Genomic DNA, 22,920 nt, shown 5'->3' on the forward strand with positions numbered 1-22,920 from the left:
CTTGCTGGCTCCTCTGGAGCCACTTCTTATTCACTGAGATGTGGTGGCAAAAATCCAAGAGAATGCAAATGTAGTAATCTGTTGTATGCCAAACGGGATTTTTCAGTTCTGAGTATTCGAGAGTTAATAATGTTATTCATAGTTAACTTCACTAATAATGACTAAATATTAGAAAATGAGAATTACTTGTACTTGAAGTTGATTAAATATACTTGAAACTGCTTCTAACAGCTGGTGGAACTACTGACAAAAAATGATAAGCGGAGGTTTTTATCAATGTAGTGAGATCGATACATGCTTAGTGAGGACATGCAAGTGAATTAAAGTAAGTCATGGGTGATTTAAATGACGTGCAGAACTTCATTGTCATCTGAAGAGAGAATGTTTACTCCCACATCTTTACGTGTCTGACATTTAATTGATTCTTTTGTGGGGTTAAAAGGCTTCATAAAATTAATAACTTGGCTCCTAGAACTCAGCTCGGTTCTGAATCCTGCAGAGACCCCAGGGTTTTATTTAATCCTTTTCTTTTGGCAGTAGCCATAGGGCTCCCTCGCCTCCAGCAGCTCGTTTTTTTCTTTACCAGGCAGCTAACACTTGCTGTGCTTACGCAGCCATGCTATTGCCTGGATATTTTTATTTTTTATTTTCCTGCTAAATCCAGCCTCTGAAATCTCTCAGCCTTGCTGAAATAATTAGCGTAGTAGGTTTTGTCACCAGTGAGTAAAGGAGAGATATGAGCAGATTCTACAATATACTTCCATTAAATTGTTAATCATGGCCCAGCTGCTACAGGGGGCTGGGAGAAGCAGGCATGAGCCTTATTTCTGCTTCGTCTCAAACAGGATAATGTGCCTGCACCAAAAATGCATCAGGAGAGCCAGCATGGATGTCACTGCAGTCCACATTTCATTGTGCAATTGCCTGATTTTTGGGAATCCGAACCTTTAACTGCAACTAAAGTTTATTGTACCACACACAGCCAGGGTGTGCCAAGCCTTTATGAGCCGAGACCACTGCAGAGCTGGTTCTGATAACTCTTACTGGGCATACCTGCTAATAGGAATATTCTTCTGCTGTGCTCTGTCTAATTTCCCAGTTTAACCAAGTTTTTAATAATCGCATTTCAAGTTAACCAGATTTCCCATCTGCCATTTCCAATTCATGAGGGTAGCCATGCCTTGAAGCCCGTGCCGTAACTTTCATGTGCTGGAGATGTTGAAAAAAACTGTATACCTTTCTAAATCAAAGTGACTCTATCCAGCATTCCAGAGGAGATTTTCAAATTGATCCACATCTCATCTTCCTTGCACGCCTAGCCCCTGGACCTTGTAAATATTCTATTAAGAAGAAATCTCTATTCTGTATCAGACTGTATTTCTTATCTATATCAGGCCATAAATCCTGTTACTGAAACAAACTAGCATGTCAGTGAGATGTCCCCTTATCCTAGTTTAATCTAATCCATGATATACTAAGGCCGTTACGTATCTTACAGAGGGAAGCTAAACTGGACGCCCCAAAAGCAGTGAAAACTGTAATTATGTCAACAAAGCTTAATTCCCCCAGTGTTTTTGCAACAACTGTGTCCTCTTTCCAGTCAAATGTACCGCTGTGCAAAGCATGTCATTCAGTCCTTGCATTCAGTGAGTGCACATTTAGCTGCAGGGGCTGCACACGCCATTCCCAGTTTGGACTGAGGATGTGAAGTTCAGACCAGAGCAGCGTTCACTCACTTCCTTCTTGTCGTCTCAGCCTTCAAGGCAGAGTTATCTTCTTGGTCAGGTTCATATGAGAGTTATTAGTGTATATGGCACTTTATTCTTGCATGTTGCTACATGTAGGAATAAAAAGGTTCTTTGTTACCAGGAATTGCTCAGTTTTTCCCTAGTGGTTGTAGAACTTAAGCATTATGTTGTGTCTAGATTTGTAATATTACATCCTACCAGGTTGACCTGTCCACTAGCAGTAGGTACATTGCACTTTTTTTTCTTTTTTTGGTTAGAGAATTCCCTCATATTTCTGAAAAGTATAAAACTTTAAAGTCAGTTCAATATCATTTTAATTTGATCTACTGTGCTATTGCTGTCTGTGCATACCACCTCCTGTACCTCAATGCTCACAACCAGTTCCTCAAAAAGCAGCAGTTATGGTTTTGATCCATTACACAGTTGGCTCCTCAAACTGTCCTGCTTACTTGATGCAACCAAGTTGCACATATTTTCCCAATTTTCTCTTTTTTTTTAATTTATTTTTGTTCAAAACCATGACGCTTTTTCCTCTGGAAGTTGCAGAAGCCATATGTGTGCGAGTGCTAATCCAAATCCTGTCCACAAAATATAAATGAACTGTGATAATTTCGCCTTTCATAGAAGCTCTGATTGCCCTTACCAATTCTTGTATATTATCCAACTCAAACATCTTTGCTGCAGTCACTCTGAGTGTCTGTCACTCTACATGCATGCCCTTTGGAAAACTTAGGGAGTGCCAGTACATTTAGCTTCACATGGAAATGAGCTTCTGCAGGGTCCCTGCTGCTGGGAGGCTTCCCTAGGAGTCAGGGAATTTCCTTACTGTTGTTGGCTTCTGGCCCAAAAACCGAGGAACAGAGATCCTGAAAACAAACCTTTCATCATTTTCTGATATAAATAAAATAACACAGCATATGAAATACTCTTCTAGTGAATGTGTGTGTTCTAGTGAATGTGTAAATCCTATTCTCTTTCACTACCTAATATATAATAGTAATGTGATAACTAATTAAGTAAATTGCAGAGTATTACTCATTTTTTAAAACATGATTGTGCTAAATCTTTGCTGGATGTGTTAAGTTGTAGAACCTCATTATCTGCACACAAATGTTAATTTGTTAAACAAATCCCACTGGCAATTCAAGGATTATTCACTGTTGGTTTACTTACTGCTAAGCCTTTTGGCAAATTCCTATGTGAACATTATATAGCTAGAGATTGGGGCAGCTTTAATTAAAATTTATAAGTTTATGACAGTTGTATTGAACTACAATAATTGAACAAAGAAAATGACATCAGTTAATTAAAAGTACACATCTGAGACGTGTAATTAAAAGTTTGGGTATAATAATGAACACTTTCCAGTAAGCCAAATTAATGGGAATTGGGAAAAAAATTAAATGTTACCATAAAAATGCACTTCCTTTCCCCTAAAGTTTAAAGTTAAAATGTTGGAGCAATAAATTACTAAATGTCTTGAACACATTAACTAGATCTAACTAGTTCACAAAATTAGATAAATACATATTTGTACTATACATACAGTACCAATGGATATGTCTAACCACATGGAATTGCGATGTTTATATCAAAATGAGCAAAAAATCATTATGTCTTTCCGCTAAATGAGAAATGATGAAATATTCTCCAAACAATAATTATATATAAAGTAGATATTATTATATTCTATTTTATAAGCAAAACAAGTTGATTTGGGGACACGATAGTGCATACTGAAAACAGCATCAGTGAAGAACCTGTTTACTTTACTGATGACATGTTTGTCCCAGTAGCCTCAAAGGGGGATGCTACATCATCTTGTCACCGGGCCAGGGACTGTGGGAAGGGACGAGGGGTGGTATTTAGCTAGATGTCCAGGCTGTCTGATCTGGGGCACAGCTGATCTAAGGGTCCCGACAGAACCACCACAACCAGCCTCGGTAAGAGCAGCCTTTGAGACTAGTCTAATATATTTAGAGATTGTTCTTTTCTCCCTTTCTTTCGCAACATGGAGAGAATGTATAGCTGTTGGGATTGATCCCAATTAGCTCACCTACTCACTATGTACCATAATACAGCTTCTCTCCACTACTATTGGTTCAGTAAAGCTAATTATGGTTCATCAGCCACGCAGAAATGAATTATCATGATTCCCACGGACTACTGATAACTACTTCAGAAAACATATTGCTTACAGTAGGCTGGAGTAGTGCCACATTGTTTTCCTTCATAGTGACAGCAAGTGAAATGTGCAAATTAAATGTGCATATTCCCACATAACAACTTCAAAACCCACATTGCTGGTAGTGAATTAACTATTGACTAGAAGAAATAAATAATCTATGTCTTGTTGCAGACATTTGTCTAGATCATCTCATTTTTTTAAACTTTCAGAAAGCTTACAAAAATAGTGCTATTTCCCTATTTTATTTTTTTTAAATTGCAAAATATGTGGTCATACAAAATACATATTTCTCTGTTGCTTAGGCAATAGCATGAACCAAAGTTGATCTCCTTAGAGTTCTAAGGAGAATAAATGTAAATAGGAGTTTAAGATGTATGAGTAGATTCCCAAAAGAAATCATCTAGATATTGCAGAGACAGTGGACTACAATATTTATTAGCTATTTTTGAAGATTATTTGAAAAGTTATTTGCTATTTTATAGCAAATGAAATTGGCAAACTAGGAGTAACTGCAGTGTCTGTCATCAAAACCTAATTGAACATTGTAGGATTTTGTTCCTTATCATCTTCTTATGGATGATTTTTCTTTGTAAGAAGGGGGGAAACTGCATTTCATCTTCATGGCAAAAACTTCACAGATTTTATTCGTGTCCTACTCCCCAAAATAACTTCATATGTCCTGGGGTCACCCTAAAGTATTCCCCTTAAATTTACTAAATTCTGTGCAAAACATTTGAAAAAAATGTGAGAATTTTATAAGTTTGTTTCAAGTTCTATCGGTTCTAGAATTAAGATTTAAAAATTCTGTAAAGTATTATTTTTTTAAGAGAGAGGCTACATAAAGAATCTTCAGAGAATAGTGACTTTCAAGTACATCATTTCCCCAGAGAATTTTCAGTATTATTTTTGTTACTTATTTGATATGTCTTACCAGGCACCCTTTAAGGTATTCTCTGCAATTCATTTCTTTAGAATTGTTATTTAGATTAACTTCAGATACAAACTACTCTCATCAATATAGGGACTACATGCATTATGTTTCCACTTGTATATACATATAGTGAGAAATTCCGTGTATCCAAGAATTGGCTTAAAGATAGTAAATAGCAAAGTGCGTGCACATTCATTGTAAATTACTGAGAGTGGAGAAATCCTGAACAAAAAAAAGTATGCTTCTTGCTCTCTGGATATTATTACTGTGGTTTTGAAATGGGAACATTTATGCATGAGATGCTGAGAATGTGCTGCCACTTTGTCCTCCCTGACACTTCAACAAACAACATTTTTCAACATAGGTAGTCGAAACAGGAATTTTTTCTTGGGATTATTATGTTAGGGAAGAGACTAAAGAAGAGGATAAGTGAGAGCTAGGATGCTGATCTGTAATAGGCAGAGGAAAACAGTCTTCTCATACAGTAAGTCCAGTTGAGGATTGCCCTGAGGAAGGAAGAGCTCAAAATGGAAACTTTTTTGTGTTTTCTTTCAGAAAATTATTTTTGGTCATTTTTGCATACAGTACACCAAAAGAGGGTTAGCTGAATTTGAAGCAGTTTAGCATTCCATGAACCACTTCCCTTTATTAATATTTTTCTATACTGTAATGTGTTGTGAACATTTCTGTGGTGGTAAAGGTCAGGAATTAAGAGGTAATTTTAATTCTGTCTGTACAGCTCTAATCCTGAAACTTCAGGACCAGTGTAAATGCTGAAGTTCTCTGTGCATGAGGTTACCATGCAATGGTTGTTAGTTAGGATATGTGACATCTCGGTTAACATGACTGTTTTCTTTGCAAACATAAATCTATATTCTGATTCTATGATACAAAACCTTATGGCATTGTTCGTCATTGTTTAATATTACAGTTTTCTTAAACTCTTCTTGGAACCATTTTGTATCGGAAATAATTTATGAGAATAAGGCAGATTAAAATGTCATTATTAGTATTATTTTAGATGCCAACAGTCTGTGTATAAATAGGCAATGAACTATTAACATTACTAAAAGTCGTGTTAAATTGAGTGACAAAAATGGGGTTTAGGCTATACTGTATTAAATTTTCATATAACTGTCAGCAGTTTGGCATATTTATAAGCCTACATTAGCAAAGAATAGAATAATCTTTTCTACAAACTAGGAAAATATCATTGCCCCATCATTTTAAAAAATAGAGGAGTATTAATAATAAAAACTGATTTCAGACCTCTAGATCTATGTTCTATCACTATTTTATTTTATCTTTTTTATTGAAACACTGATTCAGATGAAGGATTATGTGAAACCCCCTGGCTTGGGGGCAGAAATTTAAATACAAGTGTCTACATGGGGAAAAACAAAAAGAGTCTGTGCTAACATCTGAGTTCTACATCTTTGATTTAATGTTTAGATCACAGGGGACAGATATGAATAACCAGGCTGATGCATATTAAACTAGTTGGAGCTATTTTTAAGTCAATGGTTTTGTTCCTGCTGTACTCATTAGAGGAAGAGACTAACTGATCTCATGGCCTTTATGATGATTTGCAAAACACTTTAAATTAGCATAGCTTAAAATAGAAAATATAGAAAAGAATTACGTGAAGGGTTTCATGCAAGAAGAATAAGAAGTAAGTGAAGGAAAAAGAATAAATAAATCAGTCTGCATGGATCAGAGAGAATAGAAAAAATGAGGGTGCTTCACTTGCATTGAAAAATTCTCCAGCAAATATGACATTAAATGATTGCATAGTATTAAAACAAAGGCAGACCAGAAGAAAATTAGAATTGTGGGGTTTATGGAATATGTAGTTTAATCTACATTTCTTTAATGAGACATCCAACTAAATAGAGAAGAAACAAAAAAAAAAGGTAAGAAGGGTTGCACATTTCAGGGTTTTAGACGCAGCTGTGGTAAAAGACATCAGGAGGCAAACGTGAAAGTAGTCATGGATACCTGCACCAGACATCGTATTAAAATGAGGAAACAATGAATGAGTCAAAAGACAGCAAGGAAGGGACCTGGTCATAATGCATCAGTAAATCAGGCAGCGGTAAGGATTTTCTGGTAGAGCAGTGTGAAGATGAGAGAGAATTAGTATGGAAAAGAAACACTTAAATGTTATTTCAGTTGACTACTTAAGATTTTGGCTCTTCTGCATGTTTTAAACCAAGTCAGGCCCAAGTCAAGCACAGCTTCTCTTGTGTGCTCACTTACCCACCCCTCCATGAAGTAGGAATGTTGATATGTAAGAAGTTCATTCCTATTTTGTGGCGTGGTGTGAAGTTTTTCAGATGTAAGTACAGGGATAACTGGAATCTCTCATTAACATATTCCCTGACTTTCTCTGATCTCTTTCAGATTCTACAGTCATATCATTATCTTGATTTGGCTGTCAATAATAAAATCTAATAGGCTATTTTTCCTGTTTATGCCTGTAATTCCAGTCCAAAGGGCTTCTGCGTCATACGTACAGTACATTATGTACTAATACTACTAATTAGGTGGGGGTGATACATAAATTGCTGATCTGACTGACTTTAACACTTCTTAACATGTAGCCCTATATTGTCACTAGCAAAGACTACATATCAAAGAAATGTGTATTAGTTTTACAACAGCCCATTAGTTGCCTGCCTTTTCCAAATTTGCTATAGCCAATGATATTGATGTTCCCATTCAAGACTAGACATTTTGGTTCTCCATCTTAATTCTTAGACTTTTACCATTTACGTAAAGCACGTGTGTTACTGTTTTGGTTTTCTGTAGTCTTCTTACGAAGCATTGCCTTTTGTTCTGCCTGATACCTGTTTACTATTTGACTGTGGCTACCCTATGCACGGTCCTTTACGTGGAGATACGGCATGTCTGTGACTTTACTCAAAGGGATGAGTCCTTCTTGTCAGCTGTCCCTTACTCTGCAGTGACCCAGTTAAGCTCTTGATTGTACTTGCCAGCCCGTCGGGTTCCTTACAATTCAAATGAAGACCATCCTGTCTGCCTCTTTATTTCAGAACTGTCCACAGGTCTCAATTAATCTTCACCTCTTTCCTTACCAGGAAGCCAAGAAGAAGAAAAGTGTTAAACTCGGTCTGTTTTCCCTAAGTCTAAGAAATCCCTAAAGGCTGAAGGAAAGCAAAGGGAAGGAGGGTGGAGGAAAAATAATGTTTTGTAAGAGATAAACAAGAATGTTGAACAGATTATTAGGAAGTGAGAAGTGAGATGGTTAGTTGGCCACATTAGGTCATTTACTTGAAAAGAAGATTACAAAGGAGATATAAAAGCAAAGTCAGGAGATGGAAAAACGTTTATGGGATCTAGAAGTTTGTTTTAAAGAAGATAAGCCTTAAGAAAAAAAGTCAGGAAAAAATGGAAGAGTTTATTAAAACAGTGGAACTGTAACAAAGCTATTAATCCTTTAGAAGTGAGATTTAGATAAGGAAAATAAAATGGGAAAATTACAATAGGGAAGAATCGTAGGGGGAAGACACATCAGGTTTTAAACACTATTTTAAAACCCTTTAAAAAGAAGCTATAGACTAGGTGTTCATTTTGTGCAAAAGTTCACCCCTAGGTGTTCACTGCTTTTCAGACATTGAATATTGATGTTACAGGCATTTTGGTCTGATGCAAGACAGCAATTTTTATGTTATGGTATTTATTATATGAGAGGTGTAGGATAATAAAACAGGCACAGGTATTTGTGTTTTATTAAAAACTGTTATGTAAAGTTGGCTATTAGTGCATTAGTAAATATTTATATATTCATGTGATTATATATAAAGGTTTGTAGATTTGAGAATAATGGAGTGCATTCTGAAGCGGCGTCAGTGTTGATTATACAAACATTTATCCTCTGCAACTGGAGGAACCCAGCCTGGCAGGATGATTTGAAGAGCTTAGTCATCTCTTAAATTCCTACTTAAGACCATCTTTTAAAATAATTCCCAAATAAAGAATCAATGACCATAGATGCAGTTTTAGAGGTGTCTGTATCTTACAGTGCTAACTTTATTCTTCAAAAGTTCTGAATTCAAGCATGTTTGCAAAGGCATGTTTTATTAGTGTCTAGGGAAATGTAGATGGGCTCATACATTAAAACTTGCTACTGTTATGATAAACATATCTATCTTTAAAGTGCCAATTATTGTTTTAATGTTTATTTATTTTTATCGTAAAATAGTTTTCTTTGTTTTGCATAGGGAGGCCTACCTGCAACTGTGCGCTGGGTTTTACAGGACCAAACTGCAATCAGACAGTCTGTGATCGTTTTTGCCAAAACGGAGGAACCTGCAGTGTTACTGCTGGGAATCAACCCTTTTGCAACTGCTTGCCTGAGTATACAGGAGACAGATGTCAGTATTGTAAGTAATCTCCATGATCTATTAAATCCAGATTTATAATAGAAGTTCTGCAAAATAGAAGTTCAACATGAGTTGAGTGATTTTTTTTTTATGGCATGCGTTGGTAAGCTTGGCTCCAAAATTATTCGTACTGCTAAGGGAATGTAATCCGATGTATTCAAGCGATCTTTGAACATACTTCTGCAATATCCATCTACATGTGTGGGTGAAGAAAGTGCTTTTTTAGGAATTATTTATTTATTATTTGCATGAATGAATACGTACAATGGAGCTGTACAAGACAGCTGAATTTGTCAGTAGAAATGAGATAATTGTGTTAAAATTTTCTACTCCAACTTACTCGTGTTTGTTATCTTATGCTGGTGGAGTACCTAAACACAGTGAATTGATGTAGCTGGTTAAAGAATTTCTCTGGCATCCCTTAACTTTGCAGACCAACACGTGTCTCGAACTGCTACCTTACCTTTCGTTTTGATTTCTAACCCCAGTAAGCAGGACATTGACAACTGCTTTGAGTGTCATGCCTCTATATTCCTTCATCTTGCTCAGTCTAAGATCAGCTTCAGTATGGTTTCTGCCCCCTCCTGGTATTAAAAATCAGGATTTCTAAGTATTACTCTTGTTTAATTCTCAGGACTTAGATTCTACCCTCTGCATCTGAAGTTCTCCCTAGTTTTTCATTCCACTGACCCATCAGTCCCTTCTCATTGACGTACTGTTTTCCAAAGGTTTCCATGCCTTTAGAAAGGCTCTTCTCACTTTTTAGAACTTTTGCTATTTTTTTACTTCTTTTTCAGAGGAGGGGGGGAAAGAAGACTATCAACCAACAGGCCTTCTGTTCTTACTCCATTTATGTTTCTTTCCTCTTCAGGCTTTCTCTTAGCATGGATCACCATTATCTATTTTCAATAACTCAAGACATTTGAACATAATCTTGAATTTCTTCTTTTGGTCACTCATTTCAAAATTACAGTTTGTCTTCCTCATGTCTCTTCAACATGATGACTCGCTAGCAACCCTAACCTAAAACTGAATATTATTCTGAGATCACAATTATTATTTTTTTTAATCTCCTTTCTTCTACTCCTGCTTTGCTTTGACTATAACACTCTAATAAAGGACTGTCATAGTGCTTGTTATAGAATAGAACATTCAATGTGAAAGGCATCATCTCTTTTGTACATAATTCAGTGAATTTGCTGAAGAAGGCTAGATTTAAACAAAATGGAAGGGAAATTAGCTGTTATAAAGGTCTGGTTTAGAATTATTTACAAGATACAAAAAGTATTTAGTTTTAGTGAAAGGTCTGTCAAACAAGGAAAGGGTTAGTGTGTATCTTAAATAGTATTTGTACTGAAGTAAACTGAATGTATTTCCAGTTGGGAGACTATGAAATAAATTGAAACCTTTGAATGGAAAACCAGCAGTAATTGTGATTCTCTCCCACTTGGTATTAAACAAACTGCATGGATCCACAAATAACTATCTGCAAACACAATTGGGTATTTGAAAACAGTATAGTACATAAATCATGCACAGACAGACACACAGATTAAGAAAAAATATTTACTTGAGGCTTACCCAAAACCAAACAAATTGTTTCTAGTTGAATGCTTCTGCAAATATATATTTATATATTTTTTTTAATAAAGAATTAATTTAAATGTAAATTTAGGGGTACTTTTTAAACAGTGCTTATTATCAGATTTGGATTGTCTGCTGACACTTTGGAAAAATGCCACGATACAGCGACTCGAGCACATTATAAAGTACAAAATAAAATTAAGCTTTTCGTTTATTTAAACCTTAATACTTTTAGGAAAAAAAAGAGTCTTACAATCTTGCAGAGTATTTTTTTTTGTGGCCAATAGCAGTTCTATGAAATTCCACATGTTTACAGTTAATAATGTGTGTATAAATTCACATCTATGATTTTTTGCTTTATTCACACATATGTATGATTTTTTGCTTTATTAATCACATTCACTTTGTATGCATGTTGGAATATACTAATACAGCATTATTGCAAAGATTGGTTGCCTCTAAGATATATTTTTCAGTCTTTCTGTGATGTGATTGAAACTAGTTCATATGCAAAGGATGATACATGAATGTGCATAGGTATTTTACTCATGCTCCCAAGCTGAAATTATTATTAGTGTTTTTTATGGCAGGGAGAAGACATTTACTTGCAGTATTGCCAGATTGCAAAGACCTTATTTTCCTCATACTTATCGCCTCCAATTACCCAATGCAGAGTTTCTCCTGTGATTAGTTCACATAAGGGCTAATAACCAAAATGTGTGCTCCGTGTCAAGGCACTGGCACTGCTGAAATAAATTTAAGTGAATGAATTTACATAGAATTCTACTAACATTGTGCATGTTATCATATACACATGAATTTGATGTATTTGAATATAACTCCCTATTTTAAATTCCTGAAATAAGACATACAGACTAGGTAAAGTTCATTTCTTGTATCATTTAAGGCCCAAACAACCTAAAAAATAGAAAACGTTTTCACGCAGTTACAATCATTCAGAGTGGATAGAGTGATCTCACAAGCTGTTACTTTCCCTGAAACTGAAATTCCTTTCTTTAGGAGGGAAAAAGAAAAAAAAAAAAAAAAGAATTATTTTTGTGTCATTTCAGTTCAAATGTAGCATATGCATTTTAGATACAGCAGAATATTAAAGGTGTTTATGAGTACAATCAATACTAAAGCCCAATAATTCTTTTAGGGTACGAACTTCCTATTCCTAGGTTTTTGCCGGGGGGGTGGTGTTGTCCTAATGTACATGGAAACATTTCCCCCTTGCGATGCTTTTTTCATAAAATGTCTCTCAATATTTGCTTTCAAACGACGGTAGTTTTTGTTCAAAAAACAGCCCTCCTGCTGCAAATTACCATTCCATACCTTGAACTGGGGAACACCAAACAATGAATTGCTTCATTTAGTGTCTTTTAAGCCTCTCTGGTTGCTCAGTAGTGATTCCATAAGCAGATGAGTCTACAGCCTGCACAGATAGGTGGAGACATGCAATGAATAACCAAACAGAAATAACTCCTCCAACAGCCATGCCTTGTCCTTTAGCAGAACTCGTCCAGCACGGTGAGTACCACCGGCACGGCAGTCAGTACACGCTTCTCTGGGAGGCGACAAAACCGAGCGCAGAGAAGCACAGGCAAAACATGTTTCCCGCTTCATGAGATACCCTCACAAATCATCCATCTCGAATACACTCAGTAAAATATATCAGGTTTAGTAGTCTCCAATCTGCTGCTTGCAACATGCTCCCAGTCAAATGGCAGCTTGAGACTCAAGGCTGAGGTTGCATTTGGCCAAGGTGTCATCCTCTAGTGAACGGCTTGGTAATTAATGCCCTACTTCTGGCTGCTACTGACTCACCCTTAACCATACCTGAGCTTCAAAGGGCTTGATTTTTTTAGTTTTGTCAGAAAGGTAAAATTTTATTAATATGGACCACGTTACCTCTAAGCTAATACAGACGCATAGTTCAGAATGGATATATATCAATTACTTCATCTGTCCATCAGGAACGCCACCAAAAGCTCAACACATGTTAACTACACAGAACTGGAGAAAGTATGAGAAAGAGAGAGAAATAGAGACTTTGAATGATTTGGCCCCATTAAGGAGCTTAAAGAATGACTTAAAAAAAAAAAAAAAAATAGTTGTCACTACCACATAAATAAAAATGAACCGAAATGTTAAGATACCAGTATTTTGTAGCTCTGAAAGCTTCTTCAGTTAGGCAACTTGGGGTTTTTAAGGGATATGAAAAAAAATGAGACAGTTACTGGTGCTTCTAAAGAGTTAAAAAATTCACTACTTGAAATGTCAGCCCTGCTGGCATTTAAGCAGTTAAATAAGATAATGGGGTCTTGCACAGTCTATAAAGATAAGCATGTATGTAGTTTTTTGTAGAACTTATGGATTATGTCTTTATATATTATTATTAGAACTTCATGAAATTTTAATATGTGGATAAATGAAAATAAAACTTAATTATTTCAAAATACTGTTTCCATTTCAGTTTAGCATAATGCTGTTAATGGTAATGTGAATGTATCGGAAGATTTTTATTCAGCCAATGTCCCATTAAAAACATTAACATTGCTCTGCTTTTCTCAGCAGTAGACTTTATATTATGTGGGATGATGCCATAAATGCTTAGACATCTAGAAGGAAAAAAAAAAAAATCTCTTTATGAGTTTATCCTTCTAGTTCACTTCTCAAGACTACATCGTTAATATATTATGTATCTGTTTATGGGGTATTCTTGATTCCTGTAGTTGCCAGTGGGCCACCAGCTTCATTTATCGTTTTGTTTTTATTATAGTACCTTTTAAAACAGAAAAGTAAGGTATTATTTTTTCTATGATACTCATTAATGTCTTTTAGTAATTAGCTTTCATGTTGCTTGCAGATGTTTGCCACCATTATTGTGTGAATTCTGAATCGTGTACTATTTCTGATGATGGAAGTGTAGAATGTGTCTGCCCGGTACGATTTGAAGGTCCAAAATGTGAAGTGGACAAGTGTATCAGATGTCATGGGGGACACTGCATAATAAACAAGGACAGTAATGACATAGTATGCAAGTAAGTGTGTGTAGGGGGGTGTTTGTATTCAAAATCATATATTTAATAACAATTGTATTGCATTATCCTGTAAATCTCTTACACAGTGGCTAGCCCCTGAACCGGTCACATCAGAACCGTTCCTTTGCGTGGCTCCTGGCCATGCAAAACCCACTGGCTCCTGCCTTTTTAAACCAACAACTGGAGCACTCCTCACTGGGGGAAGCCTAGTATAGCAGGAGACTAAATGGATCTTCACTTGGAAAAACTGGAATATTTAATAAAGTTAACAGTCGAGTTTTGCCACACTGTTGAGATTTGTTCATTCTGCAGTATCTGTGACAGTGATAGAGACATATTGTATACTAATGAAAGCATATGTAGTAAGATGTGCTGCTATATTGCTGAGTTATTATTTTGTATAATAATAGTTTGTTTTCATAAAAGGAAAAATTAAAAATATTTTGTATAATAAGCTCACTGCCTGTGCTAGCTTTTCAAACTGGAAACCTAGAATTCTTGCAATCAGTAGATCTTATACTTATCATAAAATCAGTATTTTCATAGATACAGAATTGTAAGGGAATTCACCAGATTCAATAAAATACTGATTGCTATTTGTATATTTTTTTTAACCATGACAGTTGCACTAATGGGAAGATTGCCTCTACGTGTCAGTTATGTGATGGCTACTGTTACAATGGTGGTACATGTCAACTGGACCCAGAGACAAATATACCTGTCTGTCTGTGAGTATCCTGCATTGCGTAGATCCTTAAAATGCCTGTGTGCCAACAAATAATAAAATTATTATGCATGTGTCTGTATTTTTGATCTCTCTAGGATGTATAATGTGGTGGGTGCAGTCGTAACTTACGGTACTTTTTCTAGCTATTTCTGTAACCCAATACTTTCTCTACCTTTTGCAGTATGTGTATTGAAAGATATAACTGAGGTATATATTGTGAATGCATATAGATACAAAGATATATCTTTTGAGGCTTCCAATAATTTCAGGCAAGATCTAAAGCCCATTGAGGCATTTGTTCTGGAATGGAACCCAGAGGTACAGGATGGTGGCCTGCCCTGCTTCTCAAAGGTGGATTAAGTCTTTTCTCCTATAAAGCTGGTCAGAGGTGGGGGTGATACATTCCTCCTGATGGCTAGAGACCAGGAAGAATAACGTCAATGTTTATTTCCTTTATGGGTCTGAGGATACGCTCATGTATCTCTTGTTTCTGCCCTAACCTTCACACTGCCCACAGTAGCTTGGCTGTTCTGTGGTGAGATTGCTCCCTCCCCCCTGCACCATGGTTGAGAGAATAATTCAGGATGCTTTTCTTAAGCCCAGACATCAAATACCAAAGGAAATGTGGTTCTATAGTCTAGATGGTGAAGTACTGTCTTAAGAGGTAGAAAAGTCTACATTCTAGTCCTTTCTTGAGAGCTATGGTGTATCTTCTTTTTCAGCTGCTAAATACAAAATACAGAAGTAGTCACTGTAGCAAGAAATTAATTTCTTTCCTGCTCTCAGTTACACTGAGCTACCTAGTCATAGTCCTTGGTTTTTTACTTTTGCCTAATAAACAATGCGATCTTTTCTGCACTGCTGAAAAGCTTCGTTGTGGAATAGTCTTCCACTTCTCAGAACAACCTGGAAGTCAGAGCATCCTCCAGCATCACATGAGGTGGTGGAAGAGAGAATTGGACTCAGGTGTCTCATTTCCAGGGTGACATAAATAAGTTGTTGTCCAGAGGGATCCGGCGTTACAACTTTGTAAATACAGATATGGCCATCCCTTCATTTTGTTGATGTGTATGAGGTAGGTGTTCTGAAAAAGAGAGTGCCTGTTGTATTCAGGCTCTCAAAGAAGTTGCATAGAGAAATGCCTAGGTTTTGTAGTCTGACCAGTGTAAGAGACAGACCAACTGTTCCTCCCTGTGAGAGCTGAAGCACTTCTCAAAGTGCAAAGGGGCAAAACTGTAGTTGTACTGTTGAAAAGAAGTTGTCGATAGAAATTTGCAGCTTTGGGGTTAGAGACAGTGGAATGCAGTTCGGTATGGTAGTCCTTATTTAGCTGAAAATGCTATGAAAGTGCCTATGTCTCTTTGTCATTATTATTGTGATCCAGCCCTTTTTACCTGTTATTTGTATCTCCTTAAATGTCTTTAGTTGAGGATGAGAGAGACTCATAAATCTCAGCAAAAGGAGACTATCACAGCTATAATATGTAAGGCTGAAATGTGATGACTAAGTCTGGTGATTCATTTACTTAAACACCTAGAATGGCTATTTTGGAAGCTTGTGATTTTTGCTTTCTTTTTCCTTATAAAACTGCCTTATTCTTTTTCAAATTCCTGTGGAACACCATAGCATCTCAAGGAAAATAAAAGTTTCATGCCTTAATTTGTGTAGGGATTTACAATATGTAAATGCTGCAGCATATGTCAACAGTGCTAACAATGCTTACGAAAATGGTCATGAAGATTTTTAAGGCCATTGCAATCTGGATCAATAAATAGAAATGTATAGTACATTTGACAATAATACTTCATTAAGAATGTTAGATTCCTGAACCCATCAGTTCAGAGGCCCATTGTTTTAAAATTGCTTGCTCAACGCTGATGAGCAGACTTTTCAGTATAGTCAGATTGGACCCTCATGACAAAAGAGTATTAATTTTGTTATCTGTGGGTGTGTGCCTGTGTATGTGTGCGTGTCTTGCCATCATTATATATAATGCGTTTAAAACCTGTTCAGCAAAAGGCAGAATATTTATATAGGTCTATTTTACTGAAATTCTACAGATGCTCTGTGGGGTTTAAAAGTCAGCGCTGTGACCAGAAAGTGAACCCTTGTGATTACTACTGTCAGAATGAGGGAATTTGCACTTTAACCACGTTTAATGAACCGAGATGCAAGTAGGTTTAACCTTCCACTTAATGCTGCACATTCTGTGACATCATTTCAGGCCACAGTTCATTGGTTCAAGTCATGCACATTCACATACATTTCACAATATATATACTTAATCTGGGGGCTCGTTTCTATAATACACACTTACCCTTTGATAGTTGCACTGATGAGTGTATTTAAACATACTTTTGGAGTACCTGTATCATTGGAGGAAGAAATAAAAAGCTTTATTTTTAATAAGTGAATTGAAAATACTGAAAATGCCACTTGGCTTTTATTGTTCACATTTTGAGATATTTTACCAAGTTAATCCTACACAGCATAAAGTTTAGCAAACAGTACGTTGCACATTTTCTGTAGTCCATACCTGACTTCCTATTTCTTACCTGTACAGGGAAAGGAACAGAATTGCTATTTAGGTACCACTTCAGGAGTTAAGCTTGTGTTCCTAAGTCTCGTTGTTAACTTTATAGAAATAATGCTGTAAAACAGAAACTGGTAAACAAAAATATGCGAGCTACAGCATAACTTTGACTTCCCCTCTGATTAAAAAAGTGTATAAAATAGATACAGTTGTATGCTGTATTTCTCTAAAGGATTTTAGGTCTGTTTCTTAAAGAGAAGATGTTAGTCCTCATCAGGGAAAGAAACAACCTTAGTCTTCGAAAGTGCTGTGAGGCAGACATACAGAGAGATAGGAAATACCAGTCAGATGAACGTAGCTTTACTCAACAGTTGTGATGCAAAAGTCAGAAGTGAGATCATGAGCCAAAGACCTAGATGTGGGATAAAATACAACAACCTAACAGTTTTAACCTTATCTCATCTAAATGCGTGGTTCATGAAAACATAAAATGCTGTGGGGATGTGATGGGACAGTGTGTGGGACAGTGACTTGGTATGGTGAATAATTTTTAATTTTGTAGAAAAATACAATCACAATTCCTTTGTCAGCGTTCTCAAGAAATGAAACTCTGTGACTTGAGCTATCATAAATCCATTGGAAACTAATTCAATGTTCTGACTACCACTTCTTAACCTTTGAAGAGTATGGAGTGGGTCTGTTGATCAGCGTTTGTATGGGACATGGTTGCTTGGAACAGTTTGTATCCCTGTGTGTATCATGCTTGGGTTTTCAGAGTAATGCAGCCCTAAGAACAACTTGTATTAGCCTATAAGGTCATGTATTGCAAGTACCTTTCGTCCTTTTTCTCTAAAATGCTCTCAGGAATGTAACAGTGCAAAATTTCTTTTGAAACATTTTAATAGGTAAAATAGTCTAAAAATGCAGCATTGAGAATCACTTCTGAATTTTACGTACACTTTCACAATTCTTAAGAATGTGTTAACCATTTAAACTGTAAAAATTTATTTTTTTATATAATGATGGATTTTTACAGAAAAATATGTAAAATAATTGTGTGGAGGGTTTTTTTAATATGAAATATTATAGCTTATAAGGCTTAATTTCTGCTTCAACTGGAGTCAAAACTGACATATACCGACAGTAGAATTTCAGCAAAGTTAATTGAATTAGGAACATTCTCAGTAGCATTGATATTTATTTTTGTGGCATTGCCTATTCTCATGATCTTTTGAACTGGTTTAACTATATTTACTGTCAAAACGAGAAAAAGGATTAAACCCAAGGATGTTAAATCATGTTTGAATCTCTTACTTAGTCTTTGAATTGATATCATGAATTTTAACCTCTCAGATGTGTAAGGCCAGATGCCAAAAATGGCAAAAATTCACGCTAGCAAAAAAAGGTCTCATACGCTTCACAGTCCCAGCACTCCTTTCTTCCTACTTTTCTGACTATGTAATTGAAAGAAGTGTAGAGATGGATTGCTAGAATAGGAACTATGCTGAAAAGCTCTGCTGCCAAACACTTCTTTCAGATAGGTGAAGATTTTTTTTTCCTTCAGATACATTTGAAGCCACAGCCCAGGACAGGCATTGGTCAAAGTTTGGACTCATCTATAGAAAGTAATGGAACAGGCCTCAGAAATCCAAGAAAAAGTATTAGCTTTCCAGGACAAAGTGAGACTCTTCCTTTCTTTTCTTTTTGAAAGATGAAATTGCAAAAAAGTGGAAAACAAAGGTTTAAAGACAGAACAAAAAGGAAGAGCTGGACTTGTGCAAATGGTATTAGTCTCAATTTTCTTCCTTCCAAAAAGTGCAACCCTGATACCCAAAGGACTATTTTGTTGATGAAAGCCATGGTTCCTCCCTTTGAGAAAGTTGTCTTCCACAGAAGAGATGAGGAAGGAATTGCAACATTTTGAACATAGTGATTAACTAATTTTGTTTACTGATTATTTATTCATACTGTGACAGTATTCCCAAGTGCTTTTATTAGGCACTTCTGCTATACAGTAGAGTGAATAATCCAATCTCAAGTAAAAAGGAAAGCAGTAAAGCACATCAGTAATATGATGAGTTATAGTGGAACCAAACTGTCCTTTCGCTGTCATCTTGGCAGGGTTATTTTGAATATAGCTTTGTAATTTTTTTTAATTAAATGTATTGTAAAGGGGAAAAGGGGAAACGTGGAAGAAAAGAAGGTGGTAGAGAAACATTAAATTCAAGTTTCTCTTCAGTGTGAGGAAGCATTTCAGGTGAATTGGTAATCAGAAGTTTAAGTTTAAATGAAACTTCAGTAGGTAATTCACTTCTTCACATTCAGAATATGAGCATAAATAGAACTAGTGTTCCTGTTGTCTCTTTAGACTGATTGTTGGGTTAGTACGGCCACCACTGTCTGTGTCTAGGAATCATTAAGAGAATCTTCTAAATTGTTTCTTTCTTTACAAAGCCAAGGTGGCTTAGAGGAAAGGGAAGAGAAGCAAATAGTTGTTGGTGGAGTTGAAGACAGTTACAGTGAAGAGAGGAAGAAGTGTAACTCCGTATGTCTCAGTTTTCCTTGCCAACCTCAGTTCAGGCTCCAGTTGTTCCCAATATCTTGTGTTTTTCTGGCACCAGATTAGTTCGTAACTGGAGCTTGTTTATAATTTTATCATCCTGATACTGGCAAGTAGAAGACGTTAGGAAGGAATGAAGTAATCCCATGCTTCACAACAGTCCTGTCAGGGAAGAGGAGTCTCAAAGATTTTCTCTCTAAGTTCGGCTCCGTTGTTAGGGAAGATGGTTTATCCCTCCAACCTGCATGTGTGGCCGTGCTATGTAAGACATCTGTCTCTGGTCTCTGAGAGACACTTATTAAGGGCTAACATTTTTCTTAACTGGTCTCTAATTCATGGCTGGGTGATTTTTAGAAGAAATAGGAAATGGCTGGGTTTATTGTCATTCAGCAGGAACTCTTCTGTCTCTCACAGCCTGATCAGCTGAGAATGCAAACTTTATACATAATCAAGCCCGTATTATCATTCAGTAAAGACAATAGAGAATAAGATTTATCTGTTTTAAAGGGCAATCCAAAAGCCATAATTATACAGAGGAACTATAAGCCTGTAAGAACATACTCTTCTTTTACCAACCTGTAGTGTTAGGGAACAGTTTTATTTCATCTTCCTATCTCAAGGTTTTTTTAAACTTGAATGCACTAAATTTTAGGTGCACACTGGAAATAGAAGTTGTTCTTTTCGCCTAGCCAGTTTGGGATTGAATTAAGTCCTTACTGTGGCTGCATACAAGCCACAAAAAAAAAGGAAGATTTTGTGAAGTTGGTCTCTATTTTCAATGAATGCTCTGTCAGATTTTAAAAGATACAGAATATACTGTGATTTCTCTTTGGATATAAGGTCTTACACAATCTAGATTATTAATTCTTAACATTATTTTTAGGGATATAAAGAACATTCTTCCCCCCTGCCTCCCGCGCCTCTTATTGTCCTTCTTGTTCAATAACAAAGGTTGTGAGAGAATTTAATATCAGAATGTTAAAATTTGAGGTACTGACCTTCTCTGAAAAGTGTACCACTGAGGGTGTCTTTTAAAGAAATATTATCTTACCTATAGTTACTGTCTTTTTAGCATTGACATACTAAGTTTCTTAAGGATATCTTTAGTACTACTCACTAATGGGGGGTGGGTTATGTGTATAACACTAGAAACATGAGCTATGTCTGAATTGCTCCAGTAACTTCACAAATCCACTGAAAACAGAATGAACAGGAGATCAGATTCAGATGGGAAACAGTCAAGAAACTATTTTTCTATTTATTTCACAAACTGTCAGTTCCATCTGTTCTATCTGTCTGTCTTCTGTTTTAATAATTACCTTTATTTGCCTCTCTGTTTCCTTCTCACTAATTATCCTACTGCATATACATTCATGCCAGAGAAGCAAGGTTTAGGAAGAGATTATACCTTTTATGATACCAGTGAAGAGAGTTGGAAAAAATTAAAACTTTCATGTACACAAGATCATCACTGATTGTTACATAGTCTGTGCTGTATCAATTTCTTTAGTACAGAATATTACACTCTCTCACCTTTGTTTCTTTCATACCTTCACCATAACTATAGGTTGCTATAATTCCATCTTTTTATTTGTATTATTGTTATTATTATTTGCATCTGCACATAGATGTGGTCTATTTGTATTATTATTATTATTATGCAAATAAATGTGATCAAATCATAACCCCTTATATTAGGCATTATCGAAATATAATGAAGGATAGCTTCTGTTAGAAGTTTACAATCAAACCTGATAGAAGATATAAATCATATTGATCCTTATCTAAAGCCGACTAAATTTGAAGAGAGCTTTTAATGAGCTTTTGAGCAATGCTGTGTGACTGTGGCTGAGGACTTCAAGGTGGAACAAGTAGGATTATATCATGCTGGCTAATTAAAAGGATAGTAATTTATTCCTTCTTAGGTTACTTTCTGCACAGAGGTGTGTGCGATTCTTTGTGTCTACAGTTCAGAGCCTCTGTTTCCCAGGTGTCATCAAAAACAGAGAGAGAAATTCAGAGGACAATATACAGCGTTAGATGTGTTGACTGTTCAGGGGGCTTCAGGTTGTGTGTGTTGTATTTCTACATTAGAAGGAACATCACTTCTTCTATGATGAAGTATAAGTCATCCTGGATAGTTTAATTGCATGCAGTAAGCAGATGCATGACTTTGAGAGCAAATTAGATAAAGAAATCAGTCGTCTTTCAGATTAATTAGAAGTCACATACCATACAGGAGCTTGAAAGAAAGCATAAGTTTGGTAGCAGAAGAAACTGAAAAGTGAAAGGTGGAGAAGGAATAAATACTTCATTTCTAAACTGAGAATTTTGGCAGAGTAATAAGTTAAAGACAATAGTGGAAAAATGGGGAGGGAAAAAGTTGTGAAATTTCTTAAAAGTGATAGCAAGAAGCTTGAACTTGGAAGTGGAGATGTGGATAAATAAATAAAAAAAATCCTGCAGGAGTGAAATAAACAAGAGAGATGTTCTTGCCAGCTTTATTTCCAGTAGGTTGGAGAGAGACTCTGTGTGTGTCTGTGTGTGTGGGTACACACGCGTGTGCGCATGTGTGTGTGTGTTTATGTCACGGAAATCAGAAAGAAAAGAATCCGTTCCTCTTGATGAAGGAACCTTCCCTCCAGCTCATATTCCTGGGATGCTATATCTTCCTCCTGACATTCTTTTCGTGTTGAAAAATCTTCAGATATGAACAGGTTTTATGTAAGTACATGTTGTACAAACGCTGTAAGTACATGGAAGTTCAAAAATAAATGTAAAACTTGTAACTATGCCAAACCTCTGTTCAAAAAAAGGTTAAGGCATATCCACAGTCTGGTCATGGACAAGGAAGAGACTACCGTGCAGTCCCCTGACTGGCACTTTCTGAAGGTTGAGTAGAAAAAGCCACTATAGCGTGATTTCTCAATTGCAGCGTTGAGAAGACTGCTTAAGAGTAGAAGGCAATTGTAACCATGACAGGCAGTGTAACTCAGAGAACAGAAAGTTTTATCAAGTATCTTGCGATAATTGTTTTCCATATGATTTCCTGGGGTATATTTAATGAGCTCCCCAATTACAATTACAACAGGAATTTCACAGTATTATGCTAGTTCTTTGAGAGCTTTCTTTTTCAACTAAAATTACCTTTGTTATAAATGCCTTGAATTCGAACGTAATCAGCAGGTTATAACTTTAG

At 36.1% G+C, this 22,920-nt stretch overlaps 1 protein-coding gene across 4 annotated transcripts in view; it reads left to right on the forward strand.

The window, feature by feature from the left end:
- The window catches only part of LRP1B (LDL receptor related protein 1B), a 753,798-nt gene that overhangs the window by 714,708 nt on the left and 16,170 nt on the right, over window positions 1–22,920 (forward strand). For all 4 annotated transcript variants that reach the window (XM_069780765.1, XM_069780767.1, XM_069780768.1 and 1 more), the window contains 3 exons: window positions 9,112–9,273; window positions 13,727–13,901; window positions 14,525–14,629. In XM_069780765.1, the coding sequence (XP_069636866.1) occupies window positions 9,112–9,273; window positions 13,727–13,901; window positions 14,525–14,629 (442 nt within the window). The remainder of the gene's footprint in view (window positions 1–9,111; window positions 9,274–13,726; window positions 13,902–14,524; window positions 14,630–22,920) is intronic.

Source organism: Haliaeetus albicilla, chromosome 4 (assembly GCF_947461875.1).
Source record: "Haliaeetus albicilla chromosome 4, bHalAlb1.1, whole genome shotgun sequence".
Classification (NCBI taxonomy): Eukaryota; Metazoa; Chordata; class Aves; order Accipitriformes; family Accipitridae; genus Haliaeetus; species Haliaeetus albicilla.